This window comes from Tinamus guttatus, unplaced genomic scaffold (assembly GCF_059628265.1).
Source record: "Tinamus guttatus ecotype Peru unplaced genomic scaffold, ASM5962826v1 Tinamus_guttatus_pri_ptg000525l, whole genome shotgun sequence".
Lineage (NCBI taxonomy): Eukaryota > Metazoa > Chordata > Aves > Tinamiformes > Tinamidae > Tinamus > Tinamus guttatus.
Genome location: NW_028289059.1, coordinates 1,868,197 through 1,889,628, shown reverse-complemented (window position 1 = coordinate 1,889,628; position 21,432 = coordinate 1,868,197). Strand labels below are relative to the sequence as shown.

The 21,432-nt window shown below is 40.3% G+C and overlaps 1 protein-coding gene across 1 annotated transcript in view; it reads left to right on the top strand.

Annotated features, from left to right (window-relative positions):
* Positions 1-21,432, top strand: part of STX7 (syntaxin 7) — a 31,989-nt gene that overhangs the window by 8,956 nt on the left and 1,601 nt on the right. The window contains exons 3-9 of the mRNA XM_088533888.1: positions 11,048-11,117; positions 13,005-13,095; positions 14,787-14,924; positions 15,405-15,457; positions 16,148-16,238; positions 17,626-17,698; positions 19,219-19,301. Coding sequence (XP_088390014.1) covers positions 11,048-11,117; positions 13,005-13,095; positions 14,787-14,924; positions 15,405-15,457; positions 16,148-16,238; positions 17,626-17,698; positions 19,219-19,301 — 599 coding nt within the window. The remainder of the gene's footprint in view (positions 1-11,047; positions 11,118-13,004; positions 13,096-14,786; positions 14,925-15,404; positions 15,458-16,147; positions 16,239-17,625; positions 17,699-19,218; positions 19,302-21,432) is intronic.

Genomic DNA, 21,432 nt, shown 5'->3' with positions numbered 1-21,432 from the left:
TAACAAATCATACATATATAAGAGAAAATGAATACATTAAATGCATTTCATAATGCATCAGTCTGATGCTACCGTCACATTAGCACTTGTGGCATCTTTTGGAAGCTCGGGACAGGAGTGCACCTGTATGCATTTGAGATCCCAAACTCTAGAACACTCTCTGAGAAGCTGTTCTTTAAAATTAGGCATCCTTGCTTGCTTTTTTTATATGAACACTTCTGCAGCAATAAATGGTTATAGCTTCATTTAGCAACTTCTAGGCAGTGGAGTCAATTTTTCTTGGTCTGAAGAAATTCAAATTCACGTTTCGCCAGTCGACAAAATCTGTGACCTAAGAGTTCTCCGGAGAGTTTTGGGAACTCATCTGGGTGCAGAGCTTCTCCAAGGTGTTCCCCTGAAGAGGTGAGAGCGCAGACATTGGTGCTCTTTTCGAGACTCCATGCAGCGGGATAGCCAAAGTGCTCGGGCAGAAGAGGGAAAGTTAGACTCTGAGCTCTACTCCTAAAAAAATGTATGAAGTTCATGTGACTCTTGCTGAATAAAAGCATGCAAAATATGAGGAGCATGACTCACATGTTCTTGAATGAGCTGCAGTGTTTGGTGCTGGAGCTGAGCAGTGTGCGCGTGCGCCAGGCAGGCTGCGAGCCCGCCTGCTGCCAGTGTCTCTGCCTTGTGTTTGGGTCTGGGGTGAGCTTGATGAGCAGCAGCTCTGCAAACAGCTAGGGAAATTTCAGATTTAAACAATAAAAACAAAGCTGAGTGGGTGATAAATTTTGACATCTCTTAGGACTTAGGCAGTTGCTAAATTTCAGTGTCCTAGAATGCAATTTATGATCAAGGTTTGAAGGTCCTTGCCTGTAATCAGGCCTAAATGACTATAATTCCAGGCCTATTTTATATCAGATTTCAAAATCTAGGTTGCTTGCTTTGACATTTGAAATATAAAGATGCTTGAGGTTTGCTCCTTATTTTCTGTGTATAAAGAAAGGAAATAATGAAGAACTAAAAATAAAGGCTGTATATCTCCTTCCAGTTTGGCCTTTGCAGGTAGAAAACCTATTATCAAAATGTTTTAATCAGTATTTGCTAAAGGAGTAGTAGTTTCTCAGCTCCACTGGCTTCACAGATGACGTTCTCACTTATGTAGTAGTATAATTATAGCTGATATAACTTAAGAAAAATCTCAGTCACTTCCTTCTTCCTTCAGGATGTAACACTTTTAAAAATTTTCTGTGGTCATTTGCTGCAACTAGACAGTCAGAGAAGGAAATAACCAAATCATAATAAAATATACAGAAGCAGAATGAGCTACAAAAAGAAAAAAAAAGAAAAAAAAAGTTTATTTATGACAAGGCAACTCCCATTTTCCTACAAATCTGGATTTTTAACAGGCTTATTCATTTACTATGTTAGAGATATGCCTAGTAGTATGAGAACATTGACTCTCTTTGAAGAGCTTTTAGTGAATTCAGCAAATTGGAAGGTGCAAATTAAATTAATAAAAGAAGCAAAGCCCCTAATTTAAAAATATGTCCCTTTCAGGCTTCTTACAAATATGAAGATGAGGGAGATCTGATGGTTGAAGTCTGATGGTTTTCTGCATTAAAAACAAAAACAGACGAATAAACAAACAAAACAAAACAAACAAAACAGTCCAGCAAAAAGAAGGAAAGTATTTTGTTGAAAATGTTTTGTTGCAAATTTATGTCCCAGTAGGACCATGACAGTTGCATTTAGAGGAATAATCCCATAGTCATAAGAGTAAAAATGATATAGTTGGAGGAATTAGGGCCCCATTTACTCAGCTGGAAAGACTGGACTGATGCAGCTGTGATAGGAACTGTGCGAGGTGAGGTAACCAGCAGTTTTTGTTTGTTTTTACACTCAACACATGCTGCTGCTTAAGTCTCCTTCCTTCAAGTCTTTATTCCATAGGTAGGTCAATGAGGAAGTAGATGTTTATGCTTTTTTTTTTTTTTCTCCTCTCTGTTCCTCTTTTTTTTTTTTTTTTTTTTTTTTTCTTTTGGTAGCTAGGTAAAGAAGAACATGAGTAATACAGAGAACATAGATAACTGTTGTGAATCCACTGGCATCTCAAGCCCTGGGTTTGAGAGCTGTTGGTTTAGGAGCAGTACTGCATATGTGCTTATATGCTGTATTTTACTCAGGAACGCAGAACAAATCCTTGTGTTGACAAAGTATTTCCAGTGTTTGATGTGTTTCAGAAAATTTCTCATTTAAAAACTGTAATCAAATAGTTGCACAACCCACGCTAACTCAAGGGAGGCATTCCCATTTTATTCTCCTCTCCCTTTTCCTACCCTGTGACTGCAGCAGAATTTTGTCCAATGGCAACTGCAAAGTGAGTAAAAATATCATAATATGCCCTTGCTCAGGACTGGCAAGGTCACTGATATGGTATTTGGCTTTTCCTTGCACACTGAAAATCAGATTGGCTGGAGAAGCCTATGCGCTGCATAATGCAAGGTGATTCAACAAGATATTCAGGTAGCCACAACGTAGCACAGAGGTAAAGTGTCTGGCTTTGAGGTGCTCTTTCTCACAAGAACTCTTTTGCTTTCTGCTCACTCTTCCTTTCCTGTTTAAGGTAGCACAAGCATCAGTTCATATCCCGCATTCCCAGATGGTCAACTTCAGGCATCAGAGACGGCTTTTGTAATTTATCTAGCATGTGATACCTCTCCCATGACTTTATTTGTCTCATCTCTATCCTCGTCTTGTTGTATCCCAAGTGCTCTGAAAGCCAGTATTTTCAATGAATGTTGTTAAAATGGAAATTGAATCATATCCATCATATGACTTTTCCTTTCGCTTTATAAAACTGTGGAAAATCATGAACACATTAAGCCCTGAAAAATATCAAAGGTCTGATATATGCCTTTTACCAGTTGAAACATTCATGAGAAACTGTTTCTGCCACTATGTTTTTTACTAACAGATTCACTTGATTCTTCTTTAGCTAAAAAGGATATAAATGGGCTAGTGAAAGGCAAATGAAATCACTGAGGTGTTGAAATCAAAGCCCGTAGGTAACCAAAATTCTGTTTTGTCTGTATGTAAAGTGTGGTTTTGTACAGGTGCAATTTTAAAACAAGCAGACTTTAAAAAATAGAGTTTAAATTGTTTTGAGACTTCTAAAACACAGGAAGTTCCATCTCCACATGAGGAAGAACTTCTTGACAGTGAGGGTGACAGAGCCCTGGAACAGGCTGCCCAGAGAGGTTGTGGAGTCTCCTTCTCTGGAGATCTTCCAAACCCGCCTGGATGCCACCCTGTGCCACGTGCTCTGTGAAGGGTGGTTGGACTAGATGACCTCTAGAGGTCCCTTCCAACCTCAACCATTATGTGATTCTGTGTATGTGATTCTACAGTGATTTTTGTCAGAAATTTCCAACTAGCTACACCTGAGTTCCAGTTAGCTTACTGGGAATATACACATCTTGTTTTGTCATTGTTGCCATTAATGTCAAGAAGACTTCTTGGATCTAGGATGGAATTTCATGTTTTAGTGCATCAGTCAAACCTCTAGGAAGTTGGCTGCTTAAAGCATTTACTATAGTCCTCCATATTTCATGCTGTAGATGTTATCCCAAGGCTGAGGAATTGAACTTGAATTTGTTATATCCAGTTCGTAAGCTGAATGCAGAGAAGAGTTCATGTGTGTTTTGGGTCATTCTAGATGTCTGTCATCTGCAATAGATGAAGATGCAAAACCTCACAGATCTTAAAGAAACTATTTCTGAAAAATTTAAACATTTTCTTCAGAAATTGCTTAAATAATAATTGAAGAACTACTGTGCAATCTGCAAGTAGCAATGTGAATAGTGAAGGCATGCTGAATTTTGTTGGAGCCACTATTGTTTTTGCTGAAGTAGCAATGGGTGCATTAACAAGATAACTTTTGCAAAACAGCTTGCATTTGTAGCAGAGAGAGGAAACAGCATTGTCAGTGTTCCGCCTGGGCCCTCCCGTTCCCTCCTGTCTCTGAAGAATAAATCCTAGAGCCTCTCTGAGAGGCTTAAAATATCTCCCTGTTCAATTGCATTGGGTATTGCAGAAGGGCAGAGAATGCATGGTGGTTTGATTATCCGGAGTGCCCTTTATGAAATCTCCTATAAAGCTGATGTACAAGCACTGCTCCTCTACAAGGGCTCAGAATAAAATCAGGTCAGTATTTAAATAATTTTCCAAACCCCTGAGTGACAGATCCTTACTTGGGAACATCAACCTGTGATGCCTTCATGTGTCTTTGCATCCAGTTTGGTCTCTGCAGAGTCATCCAGTCTTAATGATCTGACTCCATAAAAACAAACTTTCTTCTCTTAAGTCAAGCGGTTTTATGTTGCTTGTGCAGCTACTGCAGAATCTTGCATCATACAAATAATTTAACAGTCTATTATTTGGCATTCTTTAGAGAAGTATTAAAACCCTGTGCTTTTGGGGAGTTTCCAAGGAAAATTCAGGGTATGGGCATGGAGCCTAGAGTGATGATGCCTTGATTTAATGGCTTATTACAGCTCAGTCAAGAGGAGCTAACCGATCGCATGGTCTGTTACTGTGCAGCTAAGCAGTGTGCAGCAGGTATGAGAAATGGCTGCCTTAGAAGTAAAGGCATGACCTCCGCGCCTGCTCTTAGTTTCATTGTAAGACCATTACCAATGGTCGTACACTTGCACGAAACCATTACAGTTGAATTGAAAAACTGAAGGCAAATTGTGGATTTCAGACCCCGTTACAAATATCTTGGTCACTTGGGAGTTTGATTCTGTTCAGAAATGCTAGGAACTCTTAATAAAATCTATCTGAAGAGAGTACAAGACTTAAAGGTGCTTTCTCGCTCTTTCCAGTCTTTTGTCTTTAGAGCTGAGGACAAACTTTATTCCTGTCTTTGTATTTCTTTCCTCCTCCTCTGCTGGGCTGTCCCTCTTGCTCAGGGCAAGGCTAACAAAGAATGCAACACAGCAGCGTTGTGACTGATTTAAAATCTTTAATAAGTGTGAACTGCACTGGTAACTTTAAATGGGTTCTTATGGTCCTACAGAAAACTCCAGTCTACTAATTTATTGCAATGACTTTAATTTGCTGTAGATAACAGCTTTGAAAAAGGGTTGATATAGAAAAAAAATGAGAATGTCACCCACAGGCAAAAGCTAAGCGATTTGAACAGGCACATTTTGTATAAATCATTCTGTCTATTCCAGTAACCTGTTTTGAAGTGTCTCTCAAGGTTTACTACACTTCACATAACTTAATGTGTAACTGGATGCTGTTTGTTGACCTACTCGTTCAGCTGGAGACAAGCATGTGATTTCTTCAGAGTTACCCAACCAGAGGCGCTGTGCGCAAGGCCTTTGGCAAAGCCTTTCTGAAAGGTGACGGAGCAGATGTTGCAAATGCTGCTTGTTTGATGTAGGAGGCAGTACTTGAGCCTGAGCCTTGTGCAGGAAAGGAACCACCCGAGAAGACTTTGCTAGTCCAGTTTAGTCTGCTTAAACTCGAGAGCCAGGGAAATGACTGCAGATTGACAGCTTTACATCTCCACTATTAGTTTCAGGCCTGCTGGGTTTAGATCTAAGGACCTTATGCAGCGACCAAAACCCTACTGGTTTCTTTTCAACGGAAGAGCGGTTAGTGGCACGGCAGGGGTGCCCTCCCCGCTGCAGTTACTACCCAGGGGCTGGCTGCGTGTTGCCGCACGAGCAGCTCTCGCTTCCTGTGGCAGGTCCCCACGCCGCCGCGCTGCCACAGCGCCCTTCCTCCGCCTCCCTGCCTGCTCCGCCGGTCCTGCCGCAAGGTGCCCTGCTGTTGGGTGCTGCTGGTGGTTTTTTCCATTCACACCCAATGGGCGCTGCGTTTCCTGTGGAAGCACCAGACAATAATTCTACGAAACTGTGCAATGGGACTTGCACAGTCTTGCTGGGACTGCAGGAAATTGCTGCTGCGCAGCCGTAATGCAGTCAAGCAAGCAGTGAGGTTCCTGGCTGCGGCGAGGCAATGGGCAGCAGCTGTGAAAAACCTTCCCGTTCCGTGCTTGTACTTGTGGCCTTTTCACCTCACTTTCCGGCTATAAAGCTGCAATGAGTTTAAGATGGTCATAGCCAACTGAGGATTTAAAGGGTTTATTTTCACACTTGAAGCAGAAGGGGAATTGAGATGGGAAGATAAACTACTTATAAGACTGCAGGTAACTAAGAAAGCCTGGTTTGTAGCTGGACGTATCAGCAAGTGGCCTAAATTAAAGACAGCCTCAGTTTCCCTTGTCTCGTGCTAGGGATGAATTTGATGCTTGTTTATCCCTCAGTCCTGCCAGGCGAGGTGGGTGTCTTCAAATCCTCTCTTCTTTTCCCTCGTCTTGGTTCTTTGTCTTTCAGAAACTAGGATTTGACTCAAGCGCTTGGGTATTTTTCTTATGCCACTCCTTGGGTGTTACAGCCTGCACAGCAATTACTAACCCTTCATTAGAGAGAGCTTTGTTTGCCACTCTTAGTGGTGGGGAGTGATTACATTTTGGGCTTTGTTTTATTACAATTTTTTAAAGTGTGAAACTTCCTGTGCACTCTTAAGTATTTTCAAGTTCATGAAGCCCTACGATCAGCCATGTCCACACTGCCTTAGTTGAGGTAACACAACAACTTTTGCATATACAGGTGAAAAACAAGGGAAGACAAGGGATACAACCTTCTTCCCTAGACAGGTAAAAGGCAGCTGTTAAACAAGCATGGTATGTGATACAATATGTGAAGTTTTATTTTTTAATCTATGGAATAAATAGTATGCATTACAGATCTGGCAGGAACAAGCTTCCACAACACTCCTACTTTTTAGAAAAATGTAATATTTTCATTCTTGTGTCTCTCAGTCCCTGCAGCTTTTGCAGAGAAAATGAAACCTTTTCTATGAGGCTGTAATAGTGGTTTTTTGCTCGTTTGTTCATTTGTTTGTTTGTTTTCTGGATCCTGTTGTGCCCTCTCTAACTAGAGGGAGAGCTTCCACTGCTGATAAACAGAATGTCTGTTTGGTCCAGTAAAAGTAAACATGAGCTGACTCTTAAATAACTTCCTCAGCAGGAATACAGGTTTCGTTGTAATTGTTTCCGTGGCTTATCATTAACCACGTCCAACCTGCTCCTGAGCATGTGACTGGCCCAAAAGAGCAGCTGAGTGGTTTTCGTCAGCTAATAATTATATATTATGAGGTCTAGATTGGGAATACTGTGAAGAGAAATGAAAAATTTGGTTGCTCATACGGGATTGCTTCTCCCTAACACAAGACTCACTTCCAGGCAGAAAGAGGGAGGTCCTTCTCTTCTCATGGGAGACAGTAGTTGCTTAGGAGGAAAAGCATTTTCATGGTGTGCACCTTCCGCTGCCAGAGTTGGGCAGAGGGACTTTCCTCCTGAGTTTGTGCGCTCGCAGCTCAGGGTCTGCCTCCCACACTGCTGGTTCCCCTTCCCTATGTGCAAGTGTGTGCCTTGATCTGCCGTGCAGGCCAGAGGCGACTTCGGATGGTGTCTTTTTGGAGGATGTCTGTGTTCACGTGGTGGTGGTGCTTCTGCACAGCACCTCTGGGAGAGGCCCAGCAGCCGGCTCTGCATGCCCAGGCACCTGAAGTGCCAGGCTCTGCAATGAAATGGATTAAAATCATTCACAAGTTCCACACTAGTTCTCACATAGGGTTGGAAATGGCCTTTGAGGAGCAGTTTTACTTACCACCCCAGCTCTGCTTGTCTCTGCCCCGAGTCACGGGAAGCGAGAAAAATGAGGAAGTGGCGAAAAGAAAACCATGAAGGGAGAGGTAACCTCAGAAACCAGGCAAAACTACACGCAGACCTTTGGTCTCTGGCTGTTACTATTTATGACATTGAGCTATGACTTGGAGATTTCTGCCTGTGCCATCATCTCTCTGGGACCCTTGAGCCTTCCTGATAAATTGAAAGGCAGCCAGACAACAGCCAGATACCTTTGTGCACCAGCCTGCACTCCTGACCCAGGGGGTAAGTCCATTCACGCTAGGGAGGCAGCAGTATTAACCATGGTCCACAGAGAAGCTGGGGACTCTGTGGCCTCAATCCTGTGAAAAGTAAGCCCAGGTTTCCAGCAGTTTTGCGCTTTGCAGCCCCAAGACCCCAGCCCGCTTACTTCCCAAGCTGGGCAATGCATCGTGGAAGGAGCCCCCGGAGGCCTCTTGTGCTGTACAGGAGCACAAAGGAGGAACTTCTCCAAAGTGCAGGCTTGCAGATGTGCTGTGGGCGAGCTCGGGGAACAGGGCTTCCTTAATTCCCGCATTACACTGGCCTGGCTGATTTGGTTGCTTTCTGTACAAAATACCAGGCTTTTGGCATTCCAATGACAGGAGATCAGCTGTATACCAAGATCTAGATCCACTCTTCCTCTTTCTTTTTCCATTTGTTTGCTTTAATAAGTTATGGTTTACAGTTCCGGGCAGTATATCTCTTATGAGTTAACAGGTGAAAGGAGAAATCCTTCTTTCTGTAAATAATATCCTTAATAGGAAAAGCTAAAGTGGGAAATGCTAAATTAAAGAGAGTCAAAAAAATTCTGTCTGTTCAGTCCCTTTTCTTTTTTTTTTTTTCCTCTCTTCCCCCCTGAGGTTTCTAAGCCTTTTAGCACTTTCCTATATTGACGCTTATTCCCAGTCTTCTTGGTAAAATGTGTTTTACTTCCTTTTGAGTTCTTGAGTCACAAGACTTGAACCGGGATGAACTTCCCTCTGCCTCCTAGAACTGGGTAGCTGACCAGTTACGCTGTACTGGCTTTTAGTTTCCTTTCTGTTACCTACTTGTGTTCTGCTTTGGAAGTAGGATACATATTTAGCTTGAAATGAAAATATTTTAAATACAGATTTTGTTTCAGGATATTTTTCAAAAACAGTATTTACTTAAACCCAAACCTTGCATTTTCACTCTTTCATTTACAGTTAAATATCTCTAGGTGGCAGTAAGGCACTGGTAATGTTTCTATCTGGGAAATAGATGTTAGAGAGTGCTTGAAAGTTTTTTTTTTTTTTTTTTTTTTTTTTTTTTTTTTTTTCACCCTGTAAAATACATACAGAGGCGTTTTGACTTTGAGGACGAATAACTGAGCACCTGGGCTCTTTAAGTCACTTGGTAGGGTGTTTGTGCAGATGAAGCCTTGGAATGGTTTGCTTTGAGTTCTGTAGGTGTTAAAGTCAATGAATGGAGACTTGCTGAACTCAAAAGACAACATAGGCAACTACTAAGTTTCCTTTTCTTTTTCTCTTTTTCTTTTTTTTTTCCTCTCCTTTGCTTTAAAACCATGCGTTAGGGTGGGCAGAGGCAGACACAGTTACCCCAGGTAGTTACTTAGCAGTAAGTGTGATCACCAGTGCAAGCCTCAGAGCTCAGACCTCAGCCCATCACCCGTCTCCTGGGGCCCAGCAGCTGCCAAACCCTAGAGCTACTGAAGCCTGTCGGCAGGTGGGGATGGTAGGAAGCATTCGAGAATTTCTACTTGGTGTGTCTTTATCTGCTTCTCAGCTTAACTCAACTGCAAGAAGTGTGAAATTCAGCTTGCCATGATGTTCCTCTAAGTAATTTTTGTAGCAACTTAAGCCCACTTAATTCTCCAAAGACTTTCATCTTGAAATAATTGATTTTGACTGCATGCATATTTGATATTTTGACTTTATGATAGTTGAAATATTTTGACTTTTTTTTTAGTATCTCCATTATTCTGGCTGTGTATAGAGGGAATTGGTTGTAGCAGCCGTCAGCACTGCAATGTAGAGCGGTCTATAAAATCCAATATACTATAATATGCCGGAGGTTTCTTATGAAACAAACATTAGAATATGGCCTAAGGAATTCCAGTTTCATTAAGTGCTTAACAAATGTTACAGATAAGTTTCTTATTCTTACTGAAGTAAATTCTCTTACAAATCTCTTCTGTGGTGTATGGAAAAAATGTCTCTTTCCCTACTCCCCGCTCCGCCTTGGTTTTCATCATTACCGTGTGATGCTTCTATTACAAATTTGAGTGTATTTGTAGGGAAAGAAAAAAAAAATGTGTGCTAGTAAAGAGGCTCCTGGCTATTATCATAGTGCCAGGCATGATGCTGCCTGGGTGGGCACCGGTCTGCTTGGAGAGAGCCACAGAAAGGCAGGGGAGACAAGTCTGCTCCTGACTGAGGTTGAGCAAAAATAAGCTGTTTTGCATGTTATTCATCCTTGGTGGAAGAGGTGAGAGTCTTAAGCCAAGACAGAGCACACTGTGAACATCAGTTTTGCGGTGTGATGACCTGCATGTCCTGAAGGGTTTGCCTGTCTCTCCTCTTGCTTTCTCATGTCACAGTAAATATACTAAGCTGAAAGTAAGGCTCTGGTGAAATGTCACTTTTTGCAGTTTGAAAACTATTTATTTTATAAAATACATTTGAATCCCACCAGTGTTTTGCATCTTACAGTAAAAATATATATACATATTTAGAACAAGTGTCTCAAACTTTAGATTTAAGCTTAGATACTAGGATTTTTGTTCTTTTATGTACTTTAAGCCCATGTATACTTACCTCTCTCTTCACTAATGCTTTTTCTGAAATGTTTTTATATAATAATATCATATCTATCTTGCATATATCTGTCCAGAATGGCATGTTTAAGAGTGATTAAACCAGATTAAAATTTGTGCTGCTCATTTATATATATATATATATAAAATATATATAAAAGGAGGGGTTTATACATATCAGAGTAACCCTACTTGTTAGCCTTCATATTGCCCATTTCTGCCTAGAAACTTAAATACATTCATACACTTTTAGAAAGCCCTGGGATCTGTCTTCAGTTTGGTAAAAACTGTTTATTGATTGGTTTGGGACTTTCTTTTAATAAGACTCTTGCGAGTCTTTGCAGTAGGTCATGCATGTAACTTTTTGCCAGCTTTAGTATGTTTAGTATGGCTTTAGAATTGTCTAGTAAAAATGCATATAACTAGGAGAAAAAAAATGTCTGTGCCACAGTAAACTTTCTCTTCCTCTTTACAAACAGCTGCTGAAATACAAAGAGTTCTGCATCAACTTGGAACACCACAGGACACGCATGAGTTGAGACAGCAGCTGTGAGTACTTCACATGAAAATCTTCATTGCATTGTAAACAATCTCCTGGTAGGTGATAGGCCTCTTTTTGTTGCTAAACAGAGTGCTTGATCTTGTTGAGAAAGGCAAGTATAAAGAAATTTTGCAAATTAAATGTTGAGGTGTCTTTTTGAAAATTAATCCTGGGTAGTCTTTGTGCCTGCAGCATGATCAATATTTCTACAGAACATATGCTGTATGTCGGCAAGGGGAAGGTGACAGGAACAGAAAGCAATGCCACAGTTAAAAACAAATGAAGAAATAAAAACAAAGCAAAATAACCCCCCACTCCGACCCTGTCAAGTCTTCAAATCCGTATGTATCAAGTTTCCCAGGGTAATGTTTAGGGGAGTCTGTGAGATGTGGCGCTGAGGGAGAAAGGGGAATGTCTTTGTAATGATGAAAGCTATGGCAAGAGGTAACGTTATAGTGTGAACGTATACCAGAAATGTTTAAAATAAAATAAATAAGGCTCAATGGCCAGTGCTATAGCCCAGACAGCAGAAGGGGATGTCACTAGCCAAGATGGTCAGCTGCTCTTCACTTCGCGGCACAGCCTATTGGACCCATGTTATTTATTTAGTTATTTTTAATCAGACTCCCTTACCACTTCAAACTCCACACCGTACATGCACGGAAGGCATTTGTGTTGTGCTGACTCTGTGGGTGAGAAAGCTGACAGTTTTTAGTGTGGCTATTTCTGGAGTGCAGTCCCCAAATGGCAGAGGGAGGTGTGTGTCAGATTCAAGGCATCCAGCTCATTTGGTGTGAACAACCAGATTGCCTTCCACTGGCCCGGGCTCAGAGCCCAGTGCACTGTTCACGTTCAGTGCCCTGTTCACGTTCAGTGCCCAGGGGATGTCCCAAGGGAGGCTGTGAATGGGTGAAAAATGGCATACACCGTTTGTGCACTGGCTAGGCAGGATTTAGGCTTCAATTTACAACTAAGGGAGCTAGAAACTGTTGGGACATATTCCACTCCCTTCAGGAGGGTAATACGTATGGTGAATTTCCTTGATTTTCATTGTCTGTTTTTGTTTGGCCCTTCCTTTCACACTAATATGTATCTGGTGCTGATTTTGACTGCTAATAACTTTCCAGATAAAACCTATTTATGCACATTGCAGAGGAGAGTGGGAAAGCAAGGGAGCAGTTTGAGTTACCCCAGGGGAGAAAATATATATATATATATATATGAAGTTAAGGAGTGTGTGATAATGGAAGAAGAAGGAATGGCAGTGCTCCTAAAGGCAAGGATGTTTTTAAAATACTGTTAACTTTATCAGTAAACAATTCATAAAGTTTTCAGTTACTGCAAATTGGAAACTACGTATCTCTTTGCATAAGCTTTCCAGTAGTTATCATGAATTATTTTTTATCATGGGCTGTGGTCCTGGAGATCCAAGCCCAGGGTGTTTTCTTCCTCACAGAAAAACTTGGTCTTTTCTACAGTTATTCCGAACTCTGTTTTATCAAAAATAAGCTGGCATTTCTCAACTTTTGAGATTGATAGCCTCAAAAAAGCAATGAAAAAGTATGTTTAGGTATTCAGAATAACTAGTTTACTCTTGTTTACTCTTCAAATAAGCAAGTCTTCTTGAATATTATAAAAATAATCTCTTTAAAAAAAGGGTGGGGGGAGGTCGGTGGGTGTTTGTGCTGTTCCATTAGGAACGTGCAGTCTTTGGTGTCGGTCTCCCCTAGCATGCGGAGCCATCGGCTCTTGTGCTGCCTTTACAGTGAAGAATGGAAGGAAGAAGGGGTCATGCTCCTTAGCGAAGCAATCGGTGCTACTACTGTTACACATGTCAGTGAAATTTAAACAAAATAGCCCAGCAGTCTCTAATAAAGCTCTGCATTTGGTTTTAGGCAGCAGAAGCAGCAGTACACGAACCAGCTTGCCAAAGAAACTGACAAATACATTAAAGAGTTTGGATCTTTGCCCGCTACAACCGAACAGGTATAAAACCACCAAAGACCACTGCTAGTTTGGCTGTAATGTTGACTCGTGGAGAGTATGTGAGTGACTGCAGTTGTGTGTGCCTGTTTTTGTACTCCTCACCAGGCTTTCGGAGCTGTGTTTCGTTACTGAACGCGCTTACATGACAGACTGTTATAGTGCAAGTGTATTTTGTTGCAGTAGAGACTTGTTCCAGAGCTGTTTCTGTGTAAGAGAAAAGCAGCAGTCTGACTAAAACAGCAGGAGCTCAGGCAGCACCTTGTGCCTTTGGGTGCAGGGAGCTGAGCTCCTTGTAACCTGCTTCAGCGCTGCCAAGCCTGGCTGGCTCAGCGGGCACCCTGACTGCTCCCATGGCACGGAGCTACCTGCTTGCCTGGCCTGGCACCAGGCCTGCTCACACACCGACCGAGTAATTTGTCCACTAATTCTCTTCTGCGTAACTCAGATCAGTGTAGACACAAGGTCTTATCCACAGGCTTTTCCCTTCTTGGAGGGCTAGCAGAGAGAAGTTGCTGCTAAAATTAACTTCTAGGGTCTTTAAGCTGATTGTTTCCCCAGTCTGCTGTGAAATCCGGATGGAAAGTACTAGGCAAAGTGGCTGTTGCCATTGGCACAGTCCTGGCTGCCATTCTGTGGTTTCTTATCCTAGCGCAATCTGTAGCTTAAATAAGGGAAGAGTAACAGGATACCAGAAGGTATGGAAGCAAGTTATTGCCACTCAAACAACTTGTCTGGCCTGTGGCTTCTTACCAAAGAGTCTTTAGGAAAATGAATTGTCCTGAAATACTAACTTCAGAAGGCAGTCCATGTGTCAAATAGTCAACTCCTGATGTTGTTGTTTAAACCTGGTCTTGGCATATAACCTCCATCTCAGTCTAAATGTATTTTATGCTTTCTCTGTCGCTGGATCCTGGAGCTGAAAAGTTGATTGTGAGATGCTTCACTGTTGGATTTGATCAAACAGATTTCATTAAGGATACCTCTCAAGGAAAAACAAAAATAACAGACTGACAACAGGCTTTCACAAATTTGGAAGGAAGACTTGTTATAATATATATAGGAAATTAATGGAGCCACTCCTGAGTGCCCAGTATTCCTCTTGCCTTCCCTAGAACTTTCGCAAAATATAAAGCTAATGGGTTGTAACAGGTGTTTCTGGAACAGTTTTTAAGTGCATGAGAGGGAGTGTGAACCTACCGCTAAATGCATTTTACATATGCATTAATTTATGTTTCCAAAATATATTTTAAAATACATGTGGAGTATGTTTCTCCACCTCTCCATCCATTTGTTTTGCATACTTTAGAATTCACAGTATCAAAATATTTCACGCTCAAGTGATGATTTCACACTCATTTAATAAGAAACAGCTAGTGAGGAAAGTAGAGGCTTCCCATAAATCAGCTTATAGAACATTGTTTGACCTGTTGCTGCTCATTGCTCATTTTCGTCAGTTTAATGAAACTAAATACATCAATTTTCTCATTAAGTTTCCTAAGTTATAACAGACTTATGTGATCCTCGAAGGAAGGAAGGTTTGTCTCTGCAGTTTCAAATGGTTTTGTAGACAGCCTTCCCTTATTATAATTTGAAATGAGGATATGACTTAGTCAGCACGGAGCAGCCTGAAAATGCAAAGCTTTGAAAATCCTGAGCATATTTAACTTGGTAAACCTTTTTTTATCCTATAGCGTCAAAGAAAAATACAGAAAGATCGTCTTGTGGGGGAGTTCACTACAGCATTAACAAATTTCCAAAGACTCCAAAGGCAAGCTGCTGAGAAAGAAAAAGACTTCGTAGCCAGAGTCAGAGCCAGCTCAAGAGTATCGGTAAGTATCAGAAAGTGTGTTGTTGTAATACTGTTTCCAGTGCCATTGCTAATATTGGTGTCAAGCTCTTTTCATTGATGCTACTGAAAGGAGCTCATATCTGGCTTCAAGTACTGCAGAGCATGTGCAATCTGATTATAACTGTAGCAGTTTCTTTACTCATTTCTGTGCATAGATTAACCATTTTGTGTTAAAGGCTTAATTACAATGTAATGCTGCTCTTTGTAAACGCTTACATTTTGCTAGCATATCAATTTTGCCTTTTGGCACTGTGCCATATACATGTTGCTATACTTGTACATTCTAAAAGGCAGTTACTAAGTTGAATATTTTTGCTTGTACTTCTCCTTGATGCGTGCATAAAGCAAAATTAGGCTGAGAACATGTTAAATCGTGTTTCAGTTTGAAGTTAACCTAATTTTAACTTTGCATATATATTGATTTTTTTTCCTCCTTCTTCCTCTAACACGGATCGTGTAGGGTGGTGCTCCTGAAGACAGCTACAAAGAAGGAACACTTGTCTCGTGGGACAGGTAAGTGGCATCTGAGCTTAACTCAGAATAGCAGATGGCCTTAAGGGAAACCAGCTGCTGGTTTTTCTGCTGAACTACCTTTTCCTGAAGGGAGCAGGGACAGGCTGTTCAGCTGAACCTCTTTCCATGGGGCAGGTGTGGGGAGGAGGCTTCTTGGTAGCATCAGTGGGAAGAAAAAGGAGCTGTTCGCATGTTCTCCTTCTTTCCATACTCCACTGTGACTCATCAACTTAAGCTGCCCCAAATGTATAGCTGGGCTTTGTGACACCTAAAGTAGGTAAGCACTGTCCAATTTGTAGATAGAATAAGACTGTTAAGCTTTGATAAAAGGATCTTTGCTTGGTCTCCTGTTCCTTCAAAGTGCCCAAGAGTTGCATCTCAGCCCTAGATTCCATTGGCGTTAATATCTTACTTGTGTCTCAGATGGGTTTAATACTTGTGGTTTTTAATTCAGAAGAACTTTGTCTGTATGTTTATACATGGAATTTTCAAGCCAGCTATTTCAAGGCAGTATGTAACACTGTTATGAAGCAGCAGTTTTTGGTATCAAAATCCTAGATAGCTTCTCTGATAGCAAAGGTAAAAATGTGCATTTTTTTTTTAACTGATACAGAGTTTGCATCTTATGCTTTCTATTCTGGCTTATTTCTCATTGCAATTGCTTGATTATGGTGTTTTATTGTTTAACAGTCAACCCCAAGCACAAGTACAAGATGAGGAGATTACAGAAGATGACCTGCGCCTCATTGAGGAGAGAGAATCTTCCATTAGGCAGCTTGAGGTATGTGTGATTGTTACCCAGGGCTTTTAAACAGATCTAACCCTATGTTTCTAGTCTTCCCAAGGAAGAATTGATCCTACTGGCATAAGTGTTAGTTATGCCAGAAAATCACCCTAATCCTAAAGGGGCTTTCTGGTTTTTTTTGTTCTTATTGCTTAACCTACGAATATTGCTGTTACCTGGTACATGAAATATGCACTAGAAATCTCATGTATGAAAGCTGTGTTTTCCTACTGCATTTAATTTCACTTACTCAGCTAAGAAATTCAAAAGTGCTGAAGTGTTTACAAGGGAAAATACATCTCATGATTTCTCAGAAACTTATCATGTTATGTAACTTTTTAAAAAGATAATTATAAATGAAGCAAAATCATTCCCTCCCTACCACATATTTCCAAATTTAGTTTGACATTTGTTTTGTAAGAAGGTTTTTGTTTTATTTTATTTTATTTTTTTAGAAAACGCTCCATCTGGAAATGGAGATGCCCTGTTTCATTTAACTTTTGTAATTAAGGCCTTGTCAAAAATGTAAAAGTGTTTAACATCAAGACATAAACTACACAAATAATTATATTCAATGTGATGAAATCCTGTTATAAGGACACTTTGGCTGAAAAAAAATACACTCTTACAAACCTCAAATTCATATCATTATCATGAACAAGAAAGATCTTGGAAAAGATCAGCAGGAAATCCTCCTGATGCACGCAGCAAAATCTGTTCTGCTCTATATATGAGTTCTGTGCTATCCTCTCCCTGCCACCCATGTTATAGCATAAAGTAAACTAAGCAGATATCAATCCTTGGTTAAGAAAGAGATCATATGCCCGATGGTAACGTGACATCTAGCATTTCATCAGAACCAGATGGTAATAGTGTAATATAATATCAGTGCAATAGCCTCGCTCCATATTACAGTGATCATCTCTAAACTCTGCTCATTATAAAGCGTGTGTGTTTAATTAAAGAGATGTACTAAAACTAATGCAAAACATTTTCTGTATATGCTTTTATTCACTTGGCAACAATTGAAAGCTTTTAAGCTCAATTGGCATGAGCCTACCCCTAAGCTGAACTAAGGGTATTTCAGAAGCTAGCACTAGCTAAATTTAAAATCAGTTCAGCTAAACTAAGTGTACTTGTGCAGTATGAGAGACTCTGTTTTGTGACAGGAAGTTAGTTTTGTACACGTATTCATCTTCAGTCTATTTGATTATGATAAACTTAAGTTTTGCAAAAGTTAAGTACAAAAGTACAAAGTTAAGTGCAAAAAGTACAAAATTTTTCAAATATTATTAAAGGTTTTTTTCCTCTTATGATAAATAATCATGAATGTATATTCTCTAAAAGGTTATGCCAATTAATGTGATGATTCTTTTCCTTGCAGGCAGATATTATGGATATCAATGAAATTTTCAAAGATTTAGGAATGATGATTCATGAACAAGGTGATGTGATAGGTAAGTCCAACTTTAGATATTCTCTGTTGAGTTGTTAAAGCATGTATGCAGAAATGCTGGGATGGAGGGAAGGAAGAAAAATCACTCTCTTTCACCTCAATCCATGAGTTGTTTCATTTGGTATTTGTTTGTTCTAAGTTGTTTTCAAATAATAAAATCCTATCTGTGTGGAAAGCAGCAATGTGGAACTTATTGGAAATTTCTCTGTAATAAGAGGGCCAACACAAAAACAAATCACATTCAAACTATTAATGGGCAACCTGGCTGTGTTGAATGGGGACAGAGTGAGTGAAGATAGGAAGAGTGAGTTTAAAATGTAGCTCAAAGTAGTATGTGTATAAAACATATTTAAAAGTAGTTTTTGAGTAGTTGTTAAGTAGTAGTTTTGTGGAGTTTAAAGGAAGAACACATTGGGTGAAGCAGTAGAGCAAAGGAATGACACAGCCTAAAGCTTCCGTTTTGTATATAAAGGATCCCTGAAAAATGCAATGTGAATGGGTGGTACATTTTGTTTTGTTCCCACCTTAAACGTGGTGGAAAGCATTAAAAAAGGAAAAAAATGGATTGGGAAATGTCACTTTTATTAGGAGAGAAAAGAAGGAAAACACACAAAAAACATGTAGGAAACTTTACTGTTTTGGCTAATGGTATATGTATGCAGAGCCAGATAAGGTTCCTTTTCTACCCTCCAAATGGACAAGCTTATTCTTTTCATGAAATATGATTGAAGCATCAAAAGTTCCACAGGAATTTAAGGAAAAATTTCTCAACAGTGGGGGTGACAGAGCACTGGAACAGGCTGCCCAGAGAGGTTGTGGAGTCTCCTTCTCTGGAGATCTTCCAAACCCGTTTGGATGCCACCCTGTGCCATGTGCTCTAGGTGACCCTGCGTGTGCAGGGGGGTTGGACTAGATGACCTCTAGAGGTCCCTTCCAACCTTGAGCATTCTATGATTCAATGATCACAAACTATGTTTTCTGAGTCTGCTGCTAAGACACACTGTTGTCCAGCGCACTTGAACTAATATGATCAAGATCGCATCAGATTTTTCCAGGAGAAACATCTGTGCCACTAGGATTAAATAGCAAGCTGTATTCATGGCTCTTGCAGTCTTTCATTTGTCTGTTTCCCCTGGGTTCTTGGCCTCGGGCATTTTCTCTAAGCAGAGGTAGCCAGCAGCAAGTCAGAGGACCAGAAAGGTTCTACCCCAGTCCATTTCTGAGGCTCAGTCCTGCTTCTAGAACAGGGGAGCTCTTACTGACATATGAAGTCAGGCACTTAATCTTTGATTGAATCAGAAGTTAACTTAAGCCTGTGCAAAATGTTTAGTACAGGAAAGGTCAAACTTCCATAATGTACCATATAATGCACTCATAGAGTTGATAAAAATAGCAAATTGACAGAGGGGAAAGGACGTGGGAGGCTACTGTTACAGATGATCTCAAGTGAATTTCAGCATCTCAATCCTTTGATTGGGTTATAACTAATGAGAATTTGAAATTTTTCTTTTTATAATAAAGACAGCATAGAAGCCAATGTGGAAAATGCAGATGTACATGTCCAACAGGCAAACCAGCAGCTGGCAAGAGCGGCGAACTATCAGGTAATGTCAATGCCAACTGTCAGTTGTTTGTAACTGTCCTTTTTCAGTAGTTCTGGCTCCCACTTACCTTTGCAGTTTGGATTTTGCATAGCATTTTCCAAAGGCTTGGAGAATCAAATCAAAGTTTATGATTAGAATAGGACAGTATTTCTAGATCTCTGTGAAACAAAAGTCAGTGACCCCCATAAGACTTGGGTCTGCTCTAAAGTGAACTAGGTCGTTTCACAGCACTAGGAGTTTTACTCTTAGTTTAAAAAAAAAAAAAAAACACAAAACAAAACCCAAAACCTTCTCTGCAGTTGAAGAAGGAAAAAATTGAGTGTATGTGGAGAAAGAGCCTCTAAAGATCATATTGGAGGACTGGAGAATGTAGGCTCAGAAGCTTTCTGAAGATTTTGCCACGTAGCATCATTTTTTTGCTGTGCATATATAAGCAAAATCTTCTTAAAGTTATGTAACTTCTGCTTCTGTCGATTGCTACATTGTTCCTAGAACACATTTTAATCTCTCAAACTGTTTGGAAAGTCTTTTAAAGACCTTTTAATGCTTTTTTTTTTTTTTTTTTTCTTCTTCTGGCACTGACTGATTAAAAATAATCTTATTAGTAATAAATCCTCCTTCTTTAGTTAAAGTTAGTTTTCCAATTTTTAAATCTTCTTATGTGTTCTAGTAGTAGCCAGGCCAGTAAATCAATGACAAACATTTGAAGGATTGCCTGCTCATCTCAGAAGAAGTCGGGAGAGAGAAGGGGTGGAGGCATCCTCAAATTGCTTTCCAGATGGTATTAATTGGCATAACCCATTATGAAATATGAATGATAGCTCCTATTTTGTTACTGACAAGTTTCATAAGAACAGAAAGAACAGCAAAAAATTTCCATGCAACATATTACTTTTTGAGTTGTAATTTAAAATAGAGTAGTACAAAAAGCCTTTCGTCTTGGGGAGAAAAGGATACGGGTGTGTGCTTGGATGGAGTCTGCACCAGCAGTTTGCCACATGGAGCATGTTTAGAGAGCTCAGAGGGCAAAGGCACGCTCTTCTCCTCTCTGTCCTTTGCATTTTACTGCTTTTGCTTTAGGGATCATAGGAATGACAGTCAAGCATAGGAGAAAATAGCAGCCCAGTCCTGGGTAGCTTTACAGGGATAGTGTTTGACTGCAGCACGGTGTTGGTAAGAGGTGGTCTTCAGCATGAAAAAGGAACTTGCTGAGAGTATAAGACATAAAAGGAGAGAATCTGGTAACAAATAAGACATGAAAGAGGCTCTGTCAAAGACTTCTAGCAAGTAAAATGATGAAACAGCCAAGGGAAGAGCTGACAGTGGGAGGAGGGAAGTGACAGTGAAGCTTACCAAATCTAGGAGAAAGCTGAAACAAGAAGCCTAATAGTCTGGGTGGTAGCGGGGTGGAGAACAGTCTGTTCCACAGAAGAACAGAGACAGATGTAGTTCTGCAGGAAAAACAAACAAACAGGCCATCTGTCCTGAAAAAAAAATAGCCAGAAGAACATCTGCCAAATAGAGCAAAGTCTGGCTTTCTTCTGGAGCTGTGGGCCAAAATCCCAAGATTTGAGTGTTAGAATCCCCTTGATATCAGCAAAAGCCTGTGGAACCCACTGGTAAAATGTATTATTCCCTTTCCTGCTGCCTCAGATGAAAAATGGCAACCTGTGCCTCACCCTTGTTGTTCTGGTATCTCAAGGGATAGACCTGTGTGGGAGATCTAGAAGTTCTGGATGTGCTCATGACTTGTAGAGTATTGTAGTGACATCAGTGTAACTGAGTATCTGTTCAGGTCTGCCTTTTTTTTTAATAACACTACTAGTGAACTCAGAGTCAGTCTTCCAGAGGTCTAGATGGGCAATCCTTTGTCCCCTTCTGCATGCATATTTATAGTCTTTAGATTATTTTTTTTCCAGAAGACAATTCCTGCTTCCTTTACTATACAAACTGCATGTCCATTTTCCCCTATATATGTCCACATGCTTTTACATGTTTTCTTCCCCCAGTATTCTAATTATTTTTATTCATTGTCAAGACTCCTGCATTCTCTTTTGTTAGTTTATTATGTATACCAAAAAGCACCAATTAAATTGTTTTGATGAGTATTATAGCCTTAAACTTAATTTAT